General features: G+C 55.5%; 1 protein-coding gene across 10 annotated transcripts in view; it reads left to right on the forward strand.

The window, feature by feature from the left end:
- CNTFR (ciliary neurotrophic factor receptor) overlaps positions 1 to 22888 on the forward strand; it is a 303394-nt gene that overhangs the window by 260768 nt on the left and 19738 nt on the right. For 9 of the 10 annotated variants that reach the window (XM_088152656.1, XM_088152658.1, XM_088152657.1 and 6 more), the window contains 3 exons: positions 6040 to 6157; positions 9012 to 9178; positions 20705 to 20868. In XM_088152656.1, coding sequence (XP_088008782.1) covers positions 6040 to 6157; positions 9012 to 9178; positions 20705 to 20868 — 449 coding nt within the window. Of the gene's footprint in view, positions 1 to 6039; positions 6158 to 9011; positions 9179 to 19225; positions 19825 to 20704; positions 20869 to 22888 lie in introns of those variants that run through there. The other variant, XM_088152651.1, reaches the window with a different exon arrangement.

Below are 22888 nucleotides of genomic sequence, written 5' to 3' on the forward strand. Positions count from 1 at the left end.
CCTGGGCTGGGGTTTCTTTGGAATTTTCTGCCCCAGCCCACCGGCTGCCTCCCGAGTCCCCAGGCGGGCTGCTATTTTTAACTTTTCTTACCAGAAAGCCAGCTGTGCAGACAGAGCCTGTTCCTTATATGGGTCCTCCTGAAGATGTCTGAGGAGGGTGGGGGGGCTTGCAAGTGCCCGCTCAAAGGGTCTGGGGCTGCAGGGGTTGAACCAGCACCCTCTGGCATTTCAGCCCTGGATGGAGTGAGCGTGTCTTTCTTACCGGTAAACCGAAGCTGTGATTTTAATCTCTGTGCCGGCCGTTGGAATCTGTAAAAGTAAAGACAGTGTCAGGTTGACCTCCCCTGCTGGTGATGATGCAGACCCAACGAATCAATTTTAGGGCAGCAGTACGAAAGAGGTTTCCTTTTGTTCCAGGGTGTTTCTTTTTAGGACCTCCCAGTGTAGCTTACAGTCCTAGGATCTCCTGGTGGCCTCCCATCCCAGCTGCCTGCAGAGCTTTTGCAGCTCAGCCAGATACTGTCAATTTCATCGGGCGCCAGCTGGGAGGCAGGGCTGGGAGCACTTAGAAGAAATCCAAGAACTCATCAGAAGTCATTCTGAAGAAAGTTAGGAAGCCCTAACTAAGAGAGTTTCGCCAGCTGCTGCCGTTCAAGAACAAGCCGCCTGCGTAGAAACAGCGTTCAAGCTCCCCTGTGCTTCTTCTCCCTTCCCACTCTCCGTTGCCGACTGCTGGTCCTCCTGCGCAGGCTGGTGTGTTTCCATCTGTTCTCTCATCCTGCGCTACGGCAGTAAGATTCACTTTCCTCTTCCTTCCCGCTGCCTGGGCGAGAATATGCTCTCGCGCCTTTATGGCTTTGCTGCGCGCCCCTTGCAGTTTTAGGGTTCTCAATTTCCGGCTCCTGCTGGGTCGGGATTCTGGATGCCGCTCCGGTCCGCTGCCGCGGCCTCTGCCACCGCGCCCTCCTTGGCAGCTGCCAGGGGTGTTCCCAATCCGAGGCTCAGTAGCTTGAACCAGTGATGGCGAACCTATAACACGTGTGTCAAGGGGACACGCCACGACGTTTTGGGTGACACGCCAGCGTTCACCGACACCCGACAACAGCTTTTCTCCCTGTCTGAGTTACCAAAGAAACTGAGTTTGTTTCACTCATATTTCATGTTTGTAATTATTTGACGATTCTTTATATAATACCTAGTACCACTCACAACTGGACTGTATTTTTTTTTAATGAATGAATATGTAAAGAATTGTTTCTCTTTTGTCGGGGGGGGGGGCAGGTGACATCCCAGCAGAGTCAAGTTAGGATTTTCCACATTTTTGACACGCCGAGCCCCAAAGTTTTGCCATCACCGGCTTAAACCAATGTTTTTCAGGCTTGGCAACTCTAAGATGTGTGGACTTCAACTCTCAGAATTCCCCCGCCAGCCATGTTTAAACGGGCTTAAACACAGAAAGGGTTATCAGGCCCTTCCAGACAGTATGCCTGACTGGGGCGGGGGGGGCGGAGATTTTCCCTTCTCTGCAATGATGGGCCAGTGGCAGTTAGATGTACGGGAACAACGCTCAGCCCCCTAATATTAGTCTCCTAATTGCATAGATTGGACCATAGAATTGACAGACGATTTATGGAATAGTTAATGGTTTGGAAATTGAACAAGCTTGCTTGCAGTGATTCCCGTCTCAGTGTCACTATGGATGAATAACTCAGAAAGGCCTCTAAAAATTAAACACAATTTGTTATTATCCACTTGGCCAAGTGTCAGGGTTATATTCAGGGACAGACTAAGCTCTCTGCTGCCCCAGCGGCATCTGTTTGCATAAAGCCAAATTTAATATAGAGGAGAAATTAAGGTATTTTACAACATAGGAAACAGGTGATAGAGATGATTTATAGATCTAATTTAAGGGGAGTACAATTGTGACAGAGGATGATATTAGGGCTAAATTGATGCTCCCAGTCCTCCCTGGCCCTGGCATCGCTGCACTGCGTCTTATAAACATATAAAGCAAATAATTGCACCGAAAAGAAGAAAGAGAAGCAGGGATTCGGGGATGATCAACTCAGTTTGATAATCGAGCAGCCGGATGTAAAGAGGGCTGGCAGCAGCGGTGCAGAAGGTGCCCCCCTCCCCCCAGGCACAGCTGCCAAGGGCCTCAGCCCATCTTCCCCTTTTGCACCTGGGTGAGGACCATTGCCCCAGGGGAAGCGGGTAATATGAGCTCCAGCAGAGAGACCCCTCCGGGAGCAAAGGAGGAAATCCGGCTCCAGGCCTGCCTTGATGTCATCCGTGAGCCCCACCCATGCCCCGCGGGTGCCACTGGCATTCTGAACAGCCCGGCCCTCATCTGCCAAGGCAGCTCGGCCTCCTCCTCCTTGGGAGGAATCACCCTTCTGATCCAGGTTTCAGGCGGCCTTTCGCCCGAGACAGACCTCCTGCCCCTTTCCTGCTCCCTGGCTTGCCCCTCCAGCTGAGATTCGCCCCTTTGGGGGGCTACCAAGCAGCCTCCCTCTTCTTCTCACCCGCCGCCTCCTTGTGCCCCAAACGGCTGGGGTTCCTCCAGGGGCGCTGACCCCAGCCTCTCGCCTCCGTTCTCCACGGTCCTGTTGCTGCTGATGGGCTCGGTTCACCCCTAAAAGGATCTGATCCTCCAAGGGGCTTGTGAGTTTCAATTTGGGGTCTGCTGTGCAAGGGCCCAAATGGCACTTTCCCCCTGTGGATAAGGTTGTACTGCTGCCTCCTTGTGACCTTCCTCTGGGAGAGAGCCCACTGGGGCGCACGCACGCTCCGTTTCTCCTGGAGGTCCTTCTGCACCGGGGCATCCTCCAGGCGCCTGGGCCTGGGCCGGCTGGGAATCCTGGGAGCCTTGATCCAACGTGTCTGCTGGACTCCTGGTTGAGGAGAGTTGTCCTGGGAAGTCCAAATGGCCTATTTCTCTTTCTTGACCCAAGGAGAGCACTGCCACCCTGGTGGCATCAGCAGTTCTTGCCCATGTCCAAGCCCTCATCTCAGACCATACGTCTTGGCCAGCAGCCCACGCGTAGCGTCTAGGGAAAGAGGCACAGGGATACGAGAAGTGGGTGATGAACGGGGCAAATCTGAAGGGAGAAGCTAATGACCCAACTGCTGCTGAAGGACTTGCAGGTCTCGGACATCAGGAAGGAGAGAGCTGTTCGACATTTGGAGCGTATGGCGGGGGGTCCGCTCAGATGGTGCGGGAGGGCCGCCCCTGCCCAGGACCTGAGAAGGAGGCAGTGTTTGGGGGGCCCAAGGGTCGCTGAGCCAAGAACCAGGCATGGGCCAAGTCCTCAGCTGGGGGCTCCTTGCTAGAACCTGCCATTGAGTGGCCTCCTCGCCAGATGCAGAGATAAGACCGTGGGGTGTTTGGGGAGGGGGGAGGGTTTTCCTAGGGTGTTATCTATTCCACCCGGTACTTCACGTTTTGTGGTAGAGGTGATGGTGGTGGGAAGTTTATTAAAAAAGGATTACCTAAAGTCCTGTGAAGTTTGACAGTAATGCTAAACCATGATGCAGCTGGTGGTTCTCCACTTAGCAGGACGGGCAAACCCGCCCTTTCTTAACAGCATCAGTGAATCAAGCCTGTTCTAGAAACCATGATTAAAAGTACCTGGCTTAGGGTGAAGAGCGAACACAGCCTGTTTACCACTGGTATGGTTCACCCCTTTGCCCAGCAGCTAGGCAGCCTGGGATAATGGGAACTGTAGTCCAATACTTTGAAAGGCCTCTATCTGGGAAATCTTTTCAGTTTCAGAAACGGGCTTCACGTCCATTTTTGTCTTGAGAAAGAAAAGATAAGCTGAAGCAGCCTGACCTGAAAGGGCAAGACGTGGGTGCCACTGTGGGGCACTGGCCCCTCTGCCGTTACCACCTTTTCCTTCTTAGTCGGGCATGGGAAGGGTTGCACCTGGGAGGCATCCTGCCCACTTGGCGTCTTGGCACATGCCTGTAATTCCTGGAGATGGTTTAGTATCTGGTGTTGCATAAAAGAGGGGGGACTGGTCCTTTGGGACCTTAAACTGACGCACCCTCTGCTGTTCCAGTGTTCCTTCTCTCCTAAGATCAGCTTGGGGTAAGCCGCCGCCCCCCCTGCCCCCCCCCCCCGGCCAGGCAACAGTAAATTCAGGGAGATCAAGGGAAATCCCTCTGCCAGGATCCCTCCTGTCATCATGAAATTGGCAAGGATCGTCAGCGAGCGAGGGGGGTTGGCCCCTTCAGCTATGAGCTGCCCTAATGGCTTCCAGGCATCCTTAACCATGGGGGGGGGGGGTCGTTCCAGTGTCCCCTATGCATTTCTGGATAGGGAGCAACCAACATCTCCCCGTGCTCTGCGGGGTTGGCCCAGTCGCGCAGCCCGTGTCCCATCGCTGTCCCGCTTGGCTGAACAGCCACCTCTGCCCAGGAGCTCCCTCCCCGGTGGCTGCCACTCCTTGGGGTTGATGCCACCTCAGACTGCATCTGGAGTCCGGTCTGCCCAGGTTGAACGAGGCCCTTCAAATGCTTCTCCTGGGAAGAGAGGACTTTTATTTTCAATGGCTGCGCTCAATACCAGTTTAAACAAAGTGTTTAAATTGCAATGTTTTTACACGCTTGATACTGCTTTATAGGTGTTGTGGTTTTAATTGTTCGGCTTGTTTGGGCTTTGAGATTGGCACAATCCAAATTTTAAAAAACACAGTTTGTGCCACCAGTTTGTCCATTGGAGAGTCACGCTTTCTTAAACAGGCTCCATAGGAGGGTTGGCAGCACCACTGTGAGTCACTTGCTGGGGCCCCTGGACCACTCCTGTTATGGCGCAAGGCGGGCAGCGCTTGGAGCTGCCCCTGTTTGCAGTGGGGGAGGCTCCGTTGAGTGGGGCAGCTACCCAGGATGGGGAGCTGAGGGCATTGAGAGAGGCGGGCTTCGATTTTTAAAGGCGTTTACGCTGACCCTACAGTCTGGCTCCGTCTTGCGCTGGCAGCTGGAGGGCTGCCCCGCTCCGGCAGCGCCATTCCAGAGCCTCGGCAAGGAGGCACTCTCGGGAGCGCACGTCTGGTGGCCACGCCTCTCCTGGGCCCTCTTGCCCACCCTTGCAGGCATCTCCTCTCGAATGGAAACCGGAGGACAGGAAGTCCGGATGTTCAACTGGGCGAGGCAGCGGCTTAGACCGGAGCCAGGGATGTCTGCAGGCGAAGTCAAAAAAGTCAAACTGGTGGCTGCAACCTCCCCTTTTAAAACATGTCCCAGAGGAGGTAAACAAGGGACAGAGCTGCAGTCCTGTGGTCACGGATGCCATCTTGACTTTTTTGACCCTGTGGGCGCCCCTGACGGGGCAGCTCCTCTAAAAAGTGCTCCCCCTGTTACAAGTTCCAGGAGAAACTAGCAAAGGGTCCTTCAGAGAGTATCCTGTAGCTCGCCCTGCGCCTTCTCCCTCCCTCCCTGCAGAGGGTTGCACGCTCGCCTACCTGGCCTGCTTGTCTGGTTCGACTGAACACAGACAGGGCACCCAGCCGCTTCTCTGATTCGTAAACTTGGTTTATAGCGTTGTAGGAACCAGCCAGCAATCCCAGCTAAGCCTGTGATACTGAACCCAGCCAGAACGGGGGGGGCTCCATCCTGTCACTTCACGAAACTGCTCCTGGGGTCCCACAACGCGCTAGCCAAGGCTAGATGGGGGTGGGGGTAGGGTCCAGCCTGTGGTGGGAAACAGCCCTTCTCCTACCTAGGAGGTGTCACCAGGTGGTTGACTGGCGTGAGCGCAGCATGCCATGTGCACAGCAGCTGTGGCTGGCGGACCGGGTTTAGATTTGGCATGTTGAATCATGCCCTTAAGGGGGAACCCCCACCCCAGAAAGAAGCCCTCCTGCTTGGAGACTCACTGTTTTGGGGAAAGAGGCATCTTCTGCCCTTCCCCGTGGAAGACCCCAGCCCCGGAACGGACGCCCAGGTGTCCCGTTGCTTCTGGAAGGAAGTTGCGCGCGTTCTCCGCTGCAGCTGGCGAGCCACAGCTCTGACGTCTCTCTCTTTCTCTCCGCACAGCGCCTCCCCGCGAGCCCAGCTTGATGTGCCGGTCCAACAACTACCCCATTGGGTTCTACTGCAGTTGGCACCTGCCCAGCCCAACCTACATTCCCGACACCTTTAACATCACCGTCATGTAAGTGGGGCCTTCAGGCGGGGGAAGGAGCGTCCGCCCGCCAGCCGCGCAAGCCAGCATCTGGCGGAGCAAGGGGGTGCTCTGTCACAGATCCGGCTCGGGGCTCGTCCGGTCTCCTTTCCGGCCTTTCGAGCCTCGAGCCCCAGACACGCGGGGCAGCCCTGGCCCTGCTTGACGCACGGGTGCATTCTGGGAAGCCAGACTGTGGGGCTCTGGGCATGGGGCAAGCCCACTTTGCGTTCCTCCAGCCAGCTGGGGCTCCAGAAGTGCAGACAGGCGTGCCGTGCAAAGCGCTGCGACTGCAGAATTACGGCTGAGGAGGGCTTCCCGAATGTATTTTTTTTACTCGGGAGCTTCGCTGTTCTAGTGCTTTAAGGTTTTCAGTTCTAGTCTTTAAAGTTTTATATACCCTTACTTTAACAAAGCGTTTACGATTATGACTGCTTTTATACTATTTTGGTAAGCCTCCCGTAGCTGTTAAGGAAGTGGAGCACCTTTTCTAAATAAAATAAATCAATAAATAAAACCAGGTTAACAAGATGCAGTTCCTGAGTTTGTGTTATGTGCTGTTCCTAAGGAAATAAAGCACATGAGAGCTTGCATTCAACTATCCACCTTCATCTTAACCTAGCCTAGGTCACTGTGTGAACGTGGCTGGTGAGTGCTCCATATTTTCACCACTTCTTCAGTGTAAATTTCATTCCTCATGGTCTTTTCTAAGAACTGACATGCAGAGCCTCCCTTGCATGCACGCTTACCACTTAATTTTCACGTATGCAGATTGGCTCACTTACTTGAGCCTGCAAGGAGCAATTTCTCAGAAGTGACCTCATCTCTACAGGAAGTACTTTCATTTGGTTTCATCCATGCTGCCTCAGTAAGACTGTGAATCCCCATCATGCTTCTCCCAGGGTTGGCTTAATGATGGTTTATGGAATTAATCCAGTTTCTGGGTTCATACAACACATTGAACCCTGAACTAATGACTGAGGCCAAATCCACGCAATGCATTCCTCTCAGCTGAGGCTCCCCAGCTGGCGTGTCATGCAAACCCAACCAAGATGAGCAAGGGTTAGGGGGGACAGGGAGAGCAGCTGGGCTTTTTCAGCAAACTGGGAAGGGGGGGGCAAGCCACTGCCCCCCTCGGTTTCTGTCACATCCGAAGCTCTCTAAGGCAGGGTTCAACCCAGCGGGCATCCCGGGGTGGGACCACAGTAAGCGGCCTCGTGCCTGGCATCTGGTACGTCATCCGCATCCTTTGGGGGACAGGGCGTGGGACGCCATCCCGGCTGTTTTACGACCCCCTGGCCCAGACCTCATTTTGCTCCGCCTGGCTCTCAGGTCTGAAGCCCCCGGTTCTCCATCTGGGGATCAGGCTTCCTCCTCTCCAGTTCTTGCCTTGCAAGATGGAAAGGAGAGCTTCCCTCTTGCAGAAAACCTTCTTGTTGCCAGCTAACTGAGACCTCTGTCTCTGAGCTTTCAGCGGTGATTAGAATCTGGACTAGGGTGTTTGTTTGCGCAACGTACAGAATTGTTTCTGCTTGAGAAAGTCCACAGCGCTGGCTGCCCTGTCTGGATCTTTAGCCTTTTATTTCCATCCCCCCAAAATACCCTCCCTCGATTTAAGCCAGGCCTTAGCTCTGGCACCATCCAGGTCGTTTGTTTATTTTATTCCATTTATATAGCCCCCCATCTCAAACCAGTGACTCTGGGTGGCTGTACACATTGAAAATTTAAGTAATTTCTATATTTAAATAAATGCAGCGTTTGCCTCTGGACATACAGTGCGTAGGGTACCTTTCATGCCCCGGCCACATCTGAGGCTCCAGAGAGAGCCAAGTTACCAAGCCCTGAAAAGGCTGGGCAGGAAAACTGCGCAGAGCACAGACCTTCACTTATTTCCTCTCCCCAAACCAGCACAGACTCCTAAATGCTTGGCTGCTGAGCCGGGCACCCTGTCTCTGGACTGGCATCGGGACTCGACCTCTGGGCAGCCCAGCCTCCCTGCCAGTCCAGCAGGCGAGAAGCGCAATCCGGCCCTTCTCGGCCTGGCTCAGGGAGGTGTACTGGAGAGCATCTCCCGTCACTCCCAGCCGTAACAGGCTTGGTAGTTGGGAATTGTGGGCTTTGTAATCCTGTGGATCTGGAGGATGCCCCGGCGGGGTAAGGCTGCCCTAACATCTGCTTCTGGCTTATCTGGGTGGGTCTCGCATTCCTTTAGGCCCAGAACTGCGCAGCCCACCCGAGATCTTGCTGAGATGGTTGGACTGGAGGCACCGGAGATTTTAACCAGGACCTTTAGCTGTTTTTCTGGTGCCTCTGGAAGCTGGCTTCTTCTGGGGCCCCGGGGGCCCCGTTTTCTGCACACGTAGAGAGGAGGCCGGGGAGGTGGGGAAAGCTTCACTCTCCCCCACCTGCAAGGTGGGGACTGATCTTTAGGGGCCAAAGCTGCCTTTAAGGTTGGGGGCTGCAGGGATGTCACTGGCAGGGGGGTCTTGAGGCAAAGCGAGGGAGGGTCTGTAGAAGTGGAGAGATCCGGGATCTTTGGTAGCTTTGCAGAGTCCTGATTTTTTAAATCACGTCTGAGGGATTCCCAAACATGGCGCTCGACAAATAGGTCCCTCCAGGAGGAAGGGCTGAGGGGAGGCGGTGGACCGGTGCCAATGCTGGAGGGGGCACCGTGGCATCTGGTGTTGGGGACTCTGCAGGCATGTCTGCAAGGGGGTCAAAACAGTCAGGAGGGCAGCATTCAGCTGGGTGGCTGAAGCCGTGCCCCTCTTCCACAGTGCATGTGTCCTTCTCCCCCGAGGGCCTCGCGGACAGCAGCCCGACCGCCTTTTCCTTCCCTCCCCAGACATGACGCCCAGGAGATCGTGTGCGAGAAGGAGCCCGTGCCCAAGAACAGGTGCTACATCCGCTACCCCCACCTCTTCTCCACCAAGAAGTACAAGGTGATCTTGACCGTCACGAACGCCCTGGGCAGCAGCTCCACCACCATCTCCTTCGATGAATTCGCAATCGGTAAGTGCAGCGGTCGGCCCCCGCCCCATTCCCCCGCCCAGGATCTCAAGGGCCGGGACCCGAACTGAAAAACCCTCCAAGGAGCAGGGGGGGAGCAGGGGCACCACACCGCTTGGGGGCTGTGGCCTCTGGCGGAAGGAGGGGCCGCCCCCCACCCCGCCTCCAACCATGACAGAATCCTCTCTTTTCCAAGCAACGCGCCAAACCAAGAAGCCTCTTGGGGTTGTTATTCCTGGGGAAGAATTCATTAGGCGACGAGAGGGCTTAGCTCCTTCTGACCGCAGCTCACAAGCTGGTGAAAAGGGTGTCGTTGGAAGCTACATTGCAGTGTGAAGCCAGGAGTAAGTTGCACATATACAGGCTTGGGAGTCTCCACTTCGGTCCCCCTTTTAAATTTGCAAATCATCCATGTTGGATTTGCTGTTAGAACAGCCACTTTTTCTACCCGCTGTACAGAGCAATTTCTCAGCCTTGGCAGCTTTAAGATGCGTGGACTTCAACAAGACAGCGTGCTGGCTGGGGAATTCTGGGAGTTGAAGTCCACGCATCTCAAAGCTGCCAAGCTTGAGAAACACTGGTACAGAGAAAGAACGAAGGCACTGAGAAGGTGATTCGCTCAAGACCAACTAATGGCTGGCTTCATGGAACACCCTTACCTGGCTTACTGAAAGAACCCATTTTCTCCTAAGTTAGCCAAACAGTCTAGATTTCCACACGATGCTACCCCACACGGAGACAAGCCAAAGTTAAGACTAGCCAAGCTTAGCATCATCTGCTAGGTCTTTAACGTGCCCAGGCTGCACCCCTTTCGCTAACGGGCAGCAAAATGCCTCCTGTCATCCACGGGCATTCAGCTCTTACGCTGTGGGTCTCCTGATTACCTGCTCCTTCCCTGGCCCAGATGTGGCACCTTGTCTGAGTATGAACGGGGGAGGGGAGATTCTTCCAGAGGTGGCTGGGAGGAACAATCCTCGCCAGCCACAGTCCTGCCCGGATTCTCCGGCGGGAAGCCCCCTTCCTCCCAATGCCAGTCGGACGGGAAATGGGGAAGCGCTTTTTTGCTCTCCCCTTCCGCAGCTGCACTCTGCAAGCGATTAGCCGCCGACTGCGAGGAGTCGCGCCACATTTCCATTCCAAATTGCGGCAGAAAGAGGTGGCAACTCTTGACATCTGCTGCTGCTGCTGCTGCTGCTGCCCGCCACAGGACTGCCGACGCCCCGTCTTGTCCCAGAGAAGCCGCTTGCTTAAGGATGCCTTCGCACAGAGGGATGCAGGGGCCCAGGAGGAGGGAGCGCTCAGTCGGGACTGCAGGAGCGAAGCGGGCGAGCCCACGGCCAAGCGCCTCCGGGGCCCTTCCCTGAGGACCCCCGGAGCCTTGGAGAGTGGCTTTTCGGACCAGCTGAGCAAACAGTCAGAACTGAGAGAGGGTCAGGTTGGGAAGCAGAAAATTAAAAAGCATTAACGAGCAATTGAGCCTGCGAATGAAGCCTCAGGTTTCTACTTAGGAAAGCATTTTGTGCGACATTAAATGCTCCTTGCAGGGAAATGTGCAACGGGCAGTGCAGGTTCTGTGTAATCAGAAGGAGCATCGGTGGTAATCAGGGAAAGCTGGATGGATCAGAGGCAGCGGAAAGGGCTTTTCATCAAAGATGCAACAGGTATCGCATCTCTTTTTTCTTTCCCAAATGGATATTTAGGGGCAATTTCTCCACATGACACCTTTTCACTCTGTTTGCTTTGCTGTGTCGGTATGCCTCCTTAGCAAGGCTGCAGTGGCTGAGATATCTTCACACAACACGCGTGCCCCGGCTGCTGAACGGATCTATTTTTCCGAGTCCATACAGTTTGTCTGACGCTCAGCTAACCAAATGGGCTGGGTGTGCACCGCGTCCAAAGCCACAGGGGAAGCGAGCCAATGTGGAAACTTTGCATATTGCACCAATACAGCAGCCGCATCGATAGTTGCAACCGCCCACTTGCATTGCTGGGTTCCATCCTGTCCCAGAACCAGTGGGAAATGCTGCTGCCGTAAACCTTGCCGCCCCATAGCCTGCCCTTACCGTGCACCCAGCATGGGATTCTGCCGCGCTGCTCTCCGTACAGTTTGACACCGAACGTTCAGAGGATTCCCCTCGGTGGCCCTCTTAGCTGAAAGAAAACACTGCCCTGGATACTGCCAGCCCTTCCAGGTAGACCAGACTAGGACGCCAGCGTTATAAATGCTAATACTGCTTCGTTATAAGTAATGGTATCTTGTAAGCGTGCGTGTGTGCCCACTCCCCTCCATTATCTTCATGAGAACTGGGGAGGGTCACGTCTGAGACGCTTTCTCAGATTCCGTTCCTGCCCCGGACTCAGATTTCTTTTATCTGATCATCGCCTCGGTTGCCGTTCCTCCCAGTTTTTCCTAGGTACTTGGGGTGCTGCAATTTTTAAAGAATGTCTTTTCCACGGCACAGTCGCCTGACTGGCCTTTGGTCGAGGCTTACTGGGGTGGGTTCACCGTGCGACCCTTCCGCAGTTCATCCCGCAGGAGGCGGCAAAGGGCCGGAGGTCTTCGGCATCGCGTGGCCGCCACCTCACGGTCGCCCAGAGCTGTGCAGCCCAGGGGCAGCGGCTGGGTGGAGCTCACGGAAGAGTGGCAGTCTGAGGAGAGGGCTTTGCGTGGGGTGGGGTGGGGTGGGGGGAGAGTCAGGGCGACCGGCAAGCTGCCCTAAGAACGCCACTGAAGGAGGGGAAATGAGGCTTCCCCGGGGCAGCAGGTGAGGGGAATGCAAGAGCCGAGGTCTGTCAGTCACATACCGTAAGCCTGGGGTGGGGTGGGGTGGGCTGGCCAGGCCCAGGTCTGTGGGTCAACTGAGCCATGTGAACCCAAAGAATGGCTGTGGAACTAGAAGGTGGCCCGGCAGACCTGCCGGACCAACTGGGGCCAAGCTGATCGCCAGCCTGACTCGCCTTCCTCCGCCATGTGCTGTGGATGGAAGGGGGCAAGAGGGAAACGCCACTTCACCTCGACCCATGTTTGGGCTGCCTCATGAGGTGCCAACAGAGCAGTGAAGCTGAAGGCGGAAAGCCCGGTCCAGACGGCATCGCCGTGAAAAGAAGGGAGCTTTTATCTCCTCAACAGTCTGATGATGAAGCGCGGGCCTGGGGGGCAGGGACGGTGACATCATATGCCTCATGAAGGCATCACGCAAATTACAATCGTGGAACACGTGACGTCATCGTGGCCTCTACCAGGCGGCTCCGTGTGGCAGGTTGGACTGGGCACTGAACGTCATGGCTTAATGGGGGTCGGCCGCTGTCACGTTCTTTCTGCTGTGCCAGACTGGGTCTCATTTTTAGCCCCACTTTTGGAGCTCGGCACCAATCACCCTACACGTTCCTCCCCATGTAACACTTACCCATGATTAACTGAACTGTGGGGTACTCCGTGAACCCGGTTTTCTGACTGCTCACAACCCGGATTCTGACCTGGGCATGCGGACTACTTTCACACAACAGGTGCCTTTTTGGCGGGTCTGAGCATCAGGCAAAAACGGCCTACAGATGAATACATCGTGCCAAAATGCAAACAACGGCCTGTGCTCATTAAAATATTTATAGCTTGCTCACCATCCAGCGGGTCTGCTAGTGTGTTACAATCCACAAATAAAGTAAAATAGAGCCAAGCATAATAAATAATGAATTAATTTAAAAGACAATATGCCAGACAGAGGCATTTTGTCCCCTAAGAGGTAAACGGTCGGGCACTGGGCACGAAGTCCTCGGGGCAAGAGAAAAGGCCCCGAAGGGCAAATCTTCTCGGGGCCACCTGGGCTCCTGCGCTGGGGGGCCACAACAGAGACAGTGGGGGGCCACCAGGCCAGCTGAGTCCCGAATGCCCATCTTTCTGGGCCCGTGCCCCAGCAGCCACTAGAAGCAATCAGCTGGCTTCGATGGGCGCCGTGCCAGGCAGGGCTGATGCTGCGACGCTGCAGCTGGGAAGGCTTTGTAAGTGTGACTTTGTGGCGGGAAGGGGTGTGTGCGTAAGCCGTGTTGCTGGATCCCGAGCTGTGGGGTAACGGCATTAATGGAGAACACAGCCTTGACAGATGGTGTTTGCATTCTCGATGCAAATGCAACAGGGAAAGAAAGGGAATTCTCCGTCCCCAGCTTCTCTAATGGGAGCCGTGGGCAAATTATGGGAAGCAAACAGCCGGCATTAAAAATGTAACATCCTGACGGTGTTAATTATTCTCCACATCAAAAGCCATTCAGGGCGGATGCTGCTGCTGCTGTTGCGCCATGTGACGTGCAGATGATGATCCAAAATATGCCGAGGGAGACATCTGGGGATGTTTGAGGCTTGATTGCTCTCGGTGCAGCAGGAGGGTGCCTCCCCGGCACCTGCGCCACTTGGGGTGGAAGGGGAGCCTCCGAGCGGGGATGGCGGGGAGGGGTGGGCGAGGAGGCGGCCCTGGCTGGCAGGAAAGGGATGCAGGCAGCGCATCGGAGACACGAGGCGAGTGACAAGGCTTGCCACCCTGCGCCGGAGGAAGCGGGTGAGAGGATGCCCGCCTTCCTTGCCCCGGGAAGAGCGGCCGTCCCACCTGGTAGACTCGCTTTCTGCTCGCCCGCTGCTAAGTGGGACCCGTTCTGCAGGAGTCCCAGGCAGAGTCCGTGCTTGGCAGCAGAGCTGAGACGTTGAGCGAGGGTTGGCGGGCTGCAGCCGCTCCCGAGTCCATCCTGGATTCTGATCCCTGCGGGCTCCATTCCCCCATTCTCCTCCGCAACACCCGGATAGGGCCCTTCCGTGTTTCCTTCTGTGTAGCTTTTGACAGAACTGGTTGACCCGATGTCCATGTCACCGAACGACCAAAGCACCCCAGGAGCCAGTTAGGCCCCGGGATCCAGCAAGGATGGAGCTGAAACCCGGGGAGGGCTAGCAGAACTGCAGCTGCTGCCGAAGCACCAAAATGATGTTAAGGACGTCTCAGGAAGAAGCCCGGTCAGAACCAAGCAGGCTGTTGGATGTCTCTTGGATGAGTGGGTAGGTGGCAGAAGCAGGGGGTCGTGAAGTGGAAAAGAGTGGAGAGAGCGTGGCCTGCTGGCATGCACTGCCCCGCTTAGCGACAGATCTTCGTACAGCACTTCTGCAGTTGGAAATGCACCATTTCTTAGAACTTGGTCAAGGTGTGCCAACTTGCCGAAAACGTTAGAGACTGCTAAAGTAGACATTTTGGACACTGGAAAGGTACCATCTGTGAGGAGATCTGTCCCCGGGACCCCATCTTTAGAAAAGCTTGGTTCCCGGCTGCTGCCACTCCACGTCTGCTGAGTTTTCCTTCTTAGCAGTCCTCCTTGTCCACCCTCTGGATTGGGTTCCACCTGGTTCTTTGCTAGCAGCCAGAAGGAACCGAGCAAAGCCCCTCGCGGGAGACAACTGCTGTCCATGCCTGGCAGGATGTGCTGAACCCTGCAGCGTTGGTGGTGAAAAGAGATGCTGGCACAGTTTGTTCCAAAAAGGGAAGAGACGCCTCTCCTGGACTCCCTTTGCTGCTGTTCAAAGGGGGCTTTTCAGTGCTTGGTTTTTACCGTTCATCTTTTTTCTCCTAACAGTTCTCCCCCAGTCTGGATGTTGGGTAGAGATATGTTTTGATTTCTCGATAATGTGGAATTCTGCATGTTGACAATGATGATGATGATGATGATGATGATGATGATGATGATGATGATGATGATGATGATGATGGAGGATTTGGCCAGTGCCACCAGCGGCTGTTATATGTTACAAAGTGATGAAACAATTGTGTAATTCAGGACCTTTCCCTTCCAACAAGCAAACTAACCAGGTGGATCCAAGGAAATCTTGTTAATTGAAGGGGACCAAAAGAATAATCGGTCTTGAAAGGAATATGGCGAGAGAGCAGCTCAGACTGAGTACTGCAGATCTGATGAGGAGACACAACAGGGCTTGTGTTCATACAACAGGCGTGGTGTGAGCTGCAATACGGCCTCTCCATTTCGCTTGTTGGGAGATCAGAGATGTACATGGGCAATACCCAGAGGAAGGCCAGCCGGTGCCCCTTGTGCGGGCAGCAGTTCTGTCGCTAAGAAAAAGCGGGTTTCCTTTGCTTTACGTTTGCCACACCATTTGCTCTTCTCCAGAATGGCCCCTGGACATTCTCTCCAGGCAAAGGTCAAATCCTTCCCAGGACAGGAGGAGTTTAGCGGGACCCAGCCTCTCCTCCCAAAGTTGAGCGTTTTTCAGCCAACAAGAAAATCACGCCCAGGCGCTGATGGAGGCCCCAAAAAGATCCTGTGGAGGATGGGCAATGATGAGTTAAGTTTGGCATTCCCTGGCATTCATGATTCCCATGACCAGATGTCCCTGGGAAGCCCAGCAGCCGGGCTGGCTGGAGACCAGTGGCCCTCCGCCCCCCACCCGCCATTCCTGTTTGTGTTCCATGGAACTAGACCTGCTGCCCCCCTTTTATTGGGTGTAGTTGATGGGCAGCCCCCGGCCCAAGCGCTTGATCCTTGGAGAATTTGTCTGCTTCTCTTTTAAGCCCATCTAGCTGGAGGCACAGCGTGTGAGAGCGCTGAGCAAGTCTTCACTGCATGGGGTCCTTTTGGCCTCTCCTGGGTGGTGGTGGGCTTTAATTCTCCCCTTCCTCCTGGCTCCATGCAGCCATCTTAGCGGCTCTCGTGGCTTCTGGTCTCCTTCCTCCTCCTTCTCCTCCTCCTCCTCAAGACAACTTTGGTGGGGCTTCCCAGTGACCTCTTTTCAGGCCCCAGATCTGTGGGGCCCCTGAGGTCTCACACTCCATGCCCCCTCATTCTCCAAGGAACTTGCATTCTGCGCCATTCTGCTGCTTGCAGACCCCTTAAAAGCAAGAGGTGAGTCTCTGCCCGCTCTCTGCCTCCTGGACTCCAGCTGCCTCCAGCAGAGGCAGATAATGTCCTCCCGCGCTGGTGCTCCCAGGGAGGGGTTTTATTGTACACTCACTCTCCTAAATGGGGGATTTAATGGCCTGGGAAGGGGGTCCAGACACTTTCTGCCTCTCTACACTCCCCATGATTTGCTGCTGTTTTGCCTTTCTTTACTAGAAAAAAAAGGAACAGCGGAAGAGTTGCATCACGCCTTTGATTGAGGGCGTTTGGAAACAGGGCACGTCCACCCTTGCAGAGTAATGGGTCCTTGATAGACCCTCGGCCTGATACGTTCTTGGAAACCCACCCCTGATCCCCCTCTTGCTCTTCCAGCCTCCATAGACCACTGTCCTTCCCCCATCTGCATGGCGTCCCTCCACCCAGGCCCATCCGTTTGTGCTTGGAGGTATCCAGATCTGTGGATTCGATGTTTAGGAAACTAGAACTGGAGTGATATCAGCAAAAGAGAAGCCGGCCCACTTCACAAAGCACCTGCAGAGGGAACAGCTGCCGCTTGCAGGCCTTTCCCTTGGCAGGGTCTCCTGCTGGGCTGACTCCCCCTGGCTCTATTCAGCTTCTTTCCTCGGGAAGCCAAAAACCCACCCAATCCTGCCCTGGATTTAGGATTGCCCTGATGGAGCTGGACCTGCGGCCCTTTAAATGGGAGCCGGGGTGCCCCCTCGCCCTTGCAGGCCAGGCCTGGATCCTAGCTGGGGTGCATCTGGATGGCGGCCTGGAGCATGCGAAGCCGGTCCCCCTCCCTGTCCTGCACCGCCTCTGCATAACCCCTGCAGGCGAGGGAAGGAAGGAGGTGAGCCCCGGCAGAGATGAAGCTCACCCTTGATTTTGGCTCGGCCATTTCTGTGCGTTTTGCTAGTGAAGCCGCTTTATTGTGTCAGCCTCTCGGCACACCCAGCAGTGGGTGCTCGGTCCCTCTCGCTTGAGGCCCAAATAATCTCCCCCCCCCACTTCGCCAATGGCTCAGGCAGTGCGGGCAGTGCCCTTTCGGCTCAATGGGGCCTGGCTTAAGGAAAGAGCCGCTCAGTTGTTGCTCCAGGAGAGAAGACCGCCTGCTCCCCTCGCCATCACCTGCTTCTGTTCCACTCCGGCCGGACTAGAGGTCTCGCTCAGACCTGGTTGGCGTTCAGAGCTGGAGGAATCCGGAGCCACCTCTCAGCATCTGTTGCCACCCTGCCACGCAGTGAAGGCCGTGGCCAGTCCTCTCTCGGCGAGGCTCTTTCAGGACGCAGGAACGGAGGGGGACGGGTTCCTCTCGGGGGCAGCAGAGGCCCAGTTGGGAGGTCTTGGGGCAGCATCGCATTGATTTTGGTGGATTCTAGCCCACTTCACAGTCTCTGATCTTGAAATGTTGTGCAAAAAGGAAATGGTTTTCAAGGTGCAACAGGGCTATATGGGGGTGACACAGAGGCCCTTTTGCACAGACTCCTGTAAGGGAGTTTTGCAGTCCATTGTCATAAAAATGCAACCGAGAGTTTGGGATTGGGGTAGAAGGGGCAGTGTGTCTGACGCCTACGCCTGCTTCTGCTCTCATGCGCACAGAAGACAGGCGTGATTGTAAAAAGCACTCGGGGGCTCTAATGGAATAATTTCTACCGGCACTTGGCACTGCCTCTTCCATATTTTCCTGGAAAATAAAGTCTTTCCCTGATGCTAAAAGGGTATTCATGTTTGACACCAAGTAGCATCTTTGGGAAGGATATTTCACAGAAGAGATGCCACAACTGGAGAAGAGACGGGTTTCTAAGGAAGGCAGCAGTGCTGGGGTGAAGAAATGCAAGGAAAGGGTGTCCTTCCACCGCCTAGGGCTTCCCCACACCAGTCAGCCTGGGGGCGGGAGGGGCAGAAATTGGTTTAGATCACTTACCCATTTCTCAAACTGGAAAGTCTGCACGGCCACTTGCCAATGAAATAAATATGTACAAAAACACATAGATGGGGGTGGGGTGGGGGCCTGCAATATAATGTTTGTGCAGGTTTCTTCCAAGAGTTTGCGACTGGTGCAGAGATGTAACAAAGCAAACTTGGAACTGAGCTCAATCCAGCAGCCTGGCCAGACGGCTACGCTGTGGAATACGATCAAATCTTTTGCAATTTTCTTTCCCCGGGGTTGTGCTAGATGTAATAAATGAAAAGGTACAGGAATCCTGTTTTTTAGGGCCATGATGATCTAGGCAAAAATGCAAGAGTGTCTGTTAAATAAGGGGAAAAGATATGGGCAAACTGAGCTAGATCAAGATCTCTTTTGTCATGAGGATTTTAAAAATCTGGACATTTTGGCCTGATAGGTAAACTCCATAAATCTGTGTGTGTGTGTGTGTGTGTGTGTATCAGGTGCTCCAACTGGTTTTTATTAAAGATCACTCTCTCTCAACCTTTATGCACAACTAATCAACATACTATTTATTCTACGTGGTAAAAGTTAAGGGCTTTTAGGAAAGAACAGAGTTAGAGCCAACGTTGTTGGATTCCCTGTAAAACTTGAACAACTAATTTTATACAGTCTTAATGACTGCAGAAGGAATACAACTTTCATATTTCAGTTTAATCCAACCTGTACAGTAATTTCCAGAATCCGAGCAAGCTCTATTCCAGATGTTCAATTCCTACCAAGGCATCTATGAATAAAACTCTTGTTTGTTTCTTTGTATGTCTGCCAGTGTGGGCTCAGCTGGGCGGCATCAGAGCCAAGGCAAGGAGATTGTAATGCGCTGACAGAGCGACCTCCTTTTCCCCTTGCCAGACCCTGTGGCTCTGCAGATCTGCCAAGAGAGACGGGATTTGTGCAACACGCTGAGCTAGATGGACCCGAGACAAGACGCTGAGCTTGGTTAGGGCTAAGCCAGGTTAGGATGCTTGGGCAGAAAGCGGCCCGTTGGCAAAATCTGGATTGTGCAACCTCCCAGAACAAGGACCCCTTCTGCACCCAAGTGGAATTTGTTATATCCACCCAGCCAGGCCTGGCCTGGCCTGACCTGGCCATCTGACACCATCACCCCACCCATACAGGGACAGGGCATCTCTTTTGCCATGTGGGAGGTGGGATTGGAACTGGATGCCAGGCTCTGCTGCTCCTGGCTTTGCCAGTTGGAAGGCTCGCTCTCTGGGTGCGGCCCACGCCCACCCCTTGGCTGACTTTCCCCTGGCCTGCAGGGCAATCTGGCAACCGACCCCAAGGAAGGAACAAAGGTGCAGAGCGGTCAATATGCTGCTCATCGGCTGGCCCGGGTGGGGGGCGAGAGGGAGGGAGGGAGGGAGCCCCTGGGGACCCTCAGCATTTCCCTCCCTCCCAGCCCAGGGCGGTGGAGAGGAAGGGGGTGCCAGCCTGAGGGGAAGGCTTCCTGGGAGACCCAGGGCCCCTCCACCCCAGCATCGGTGCAGAGCCAGCCCTGGCATTGTGCCGCTGTGCTTCCGTGCCAGCCCGCTGGGCAGGCCAGCCTGTTTCCTTCTGGCTCAGCTGCCGCGGGGTGAGTCACGATGCTGGAGTTGCCTCATTGGGCCGGCCAGAGGCCGCCTCCGCCTGCCCCTCCGCGCAGGTCCTGCCTCTCCCTGCGGGGCTTCTGAGCTCTCTGGCGCTCCCCGTCCGTCCGTCTGTCCGTCCGCAGCAGCTCACCGGCGGGTGAGTTGCTCTGAGTCTTTCCCTCCGGTTTCTGTTCTGATCCATGGACCCTGTGAACCACCGCCTGGCTTGACTTTCCTTTTCCTGGGCTCCAGTGAGTCATGGTTCTCTCACACACGCGCACACCTCAGTCACACTCAGAGACCTCACATGGCAAAGTGTTTTGATGGCCGCAGCTGTTGGGACAGCCGCCCGACTGCAGCGTCATAGCTTTCAGTGGGTATTTATAGGCAGGAAGAACGAATCTTAACAACCTGGCAACTTTTCCCTAACACCAACGGCTCCTGCTTGCCAGTCAGACAGACACCGTTAATTTGTCCTCCTTTCTGCAGCGGGGGGGGCAGGGGGGTTATGTCCTCCAGGAGCCGCTATGGTCGGTTGGTGGGGGCACCAACTGAAGGACCAATTCTGTGCTCCGAGGACCAGCGGGAGGGAGCCCTGGCGGGTTCATGCGCTGCCCACCCTTCTCAGCATGCGGTGATCATCTTCACCTGAGCACTGCGGCCTTCCAAACACTTGGGAGTGCTTAGGAAAGACAGGGTGGCGAGTGGCGTGCCCAGAACGAGGAGGAGGCGGGAGGGGAACGGGCGAGCCAGGCGTTCCACCTATGCGAGCCCCACGTGACGCAGCACCATCCGAAATCCAAGCCTGCAAAACTCACCCACGGAGTCTTCTGGGGGCCTACTGCATTTGCCGTGGTGGCCCTCAGGGTCTGGAGCTGGGGAAAGCCGCCTCCTGTCTGGAATTCCAGTTCGGAAAGCCTCCTCCCAGTTCATGTCCGGTCAGCCCATGACGTGCTCCGCCCAGCTGTGCCTGCAGTTGCCACCTTTCCAGCCCCAGCCCAGTGTCCCTGGCAAGGCCCCCGGTTCCACTGGGCCCTTGCCTCTCTGGCCCGGGACGCGTCTTCAGTGCCCGAATGGTGCATGTGCTGCTCTCGCCACTTTTCCCTTCTTTGCTTTTGTTTTTTTAAACAGTAAAACCGGATCCCCCAGAAAATGTGGTCGCAAAGCCGATCTCCAACAATGCCCGGAGACTGCTGGTGACCTGGCAGTACCCGTCCTCCTGGCCGGATCCGGACTCCTTTCCCCTCAAATTCTTCCTGAGGTACCGGCCGCTCATCATCGACCAGTGGCAGCACGTGAGTGGCCCCTCAGTTTTCCTTTCAGGGTGGGGCAAAGAGCCAGAGGTTGGGGGGGGCATGTAGGCAAGCAAGCATTTACATGCACCCACAGGGGCACCTTGGTGGACATTCAACCGGGGGAGTCTTCTTACCAGTCAGGAGAGGAAATGCTTTTAAAAAGGGTGTGCAGGTTCATCCGGCTGGCACATAATGGCTTTACAGGCCCATCAGCTTCAGAAGCAGGTGCCCAAAATCTCCCTTGCAGAGAGGCCAAGGGGAAAGGCTCTGGCCTCCGTGCCTGCTTGTCGGCATCCAGTGGGGACACTCTGGGAGGCTGGATTGAGAGGGGAGTGCTGGGCCCGACTCACATTCTTCTGGTGCTCTGAATTGGTCTCCGGGTTCCAGATCCTGGGGGTGTCTGGCCAAGCCCCACTGTTCGCGGGACGCTTGTGCAGCTCACCTTGGAACAGAAACAGCGGCTCCCCATGTGCCACGTGGGGAATGTCCGTGTGGCCAGTAGAAACCAGGGGCTTCTGCGCCTCCTCTCCTTGAGAAGGGAGGCTCTCAGGGTCGCCTCCATCCCCAGGCATGTGTGGCAGAGGGACCAGTTGTGCCACGCGGGTCAGGACGTCATCATGCAAATGAAATGAATCTTGACCCTTCTGTCAATTGCATCCTTCGGTGACGATGCTGTGATGCACGTGGCATCACCGTGACTTGTACTGGGCGTGGGGATTTCACTCTCATTGTGGGGATGGGGCTGAGCGCTTGGTGCAACCCTGGATCTGTCAAGCAGCCTTCAGAAAAGAGCCTCTGGATCCAGATGGCAAAAGCTGCGGGCAGAAACACGCAGCTTCTCCCGCCGCCTCCCATGGCCCTCTGAGCTCCCATCTCACCTTCAGAGGGGCCCCGGGCACCCCTCCTGGGTCTGAAATTGGGGCTGTTCTCCATATGGAGGTTCGAGACACAACCTGCCCACGGGATGTAAACGGTCTAAGCGTCACGGCGTTATGTGCCGCCTGGTGCCACCGATTATGACAGGGGGATGAACTCCCTTCTGTCATCACAGAGTGCCCAGTCGGGGTGGGGAAGGTGGATGGTGGCTTCTTTGGCAGAGGAGAGCCGGCCGAGAAGGAAGGGCAGAAGTAAAGCGTTAGCAAGGAAGGGCAGCGGGGGCCTCCCCAGGGTGGCAGCAGGGTGTGGTCAGAAAAGTCAAGAGGGGAGCCAGGATGGTGGGATCAAAGCTCCCCCTGCTTTTCTCTCAGAAGAACCCAAGGCGGTGTGCAGCCTTCTTCCCCTTCCATGGTGACCCGAGAGGCAGAGAGGCTTGAACCCGGGTCTACCTTGAGGCTGGGAATGGTGGGCACTGTAGTCCCAGCCCTTCTAACTAGGGGCAACGAATCTCTTGGAATACTTCTCGACTGCACCGCAGCCACGGGGCCGGGATAAGGGGGCCTCGAGGGAGGCCAGCCGGGCAGGGCAGGGCAGGGCAGGGCAGGGCAGGGCAGGGCAGGGCAGGGCAGGGCAGGGCAGGGCAGGGCAGGGCAGTCCATCCTACCCGCTTGCATTCGGAGAGGAAACGCCCAGCGGTGGGGCTAGAGCGGGTTCCTGGAGCGTTCAGCCTCCCCTCCCCACTCCCCCCATGCCCAAGCCCATTTCTAGTCCTGGAGAGCCGCTCTGGAAATCACCCACCAAGCACTGAGTAAGGCTGTTCTCATTTTTAAACTTCCCTTTTTTCAGACTTAACTTTCTGAACTTTCAGATTTGGGAGCTTTACCGAATGTCAGTTTTCAAGGGTTGCAGTGGGGGGGGGGTCACCTCTTTCCTCTCCCCCTCCCTTCAGTCTCCTCCTGGCTCTGCTTCCGGAGAGGAAGGTCAGGAGCCACTGGAGGGAGCGGGTGCCGCATCTGAGGGTGATTTAAGCAGCCCCCACATCTGGCCACGATTGTTCACAGTTTGCGAAGTGTGAGCCAAGAAGGAACCGGGCAGCGGGGTCTTTGGTGCTTCTCCCGGCACGTGTCTTAAATTAGTCGCCTGC

Source organism: Python bivittatus, unplaced genomic scaffold (genome assembly GCF_059951505.1).
Source record: "Python bivittatus isolate LINGU-HERP-01145 unplaced genomic scaffold, Pbiv_v1 ctg000570_np1212, whole genome shotgun sequence".
Taxonomy (NCBI): Eukaryota; Metazoa; Chordata; class Lepidosauria; order Squamata; family Pythonidae; genus Python; species Python bivittatus.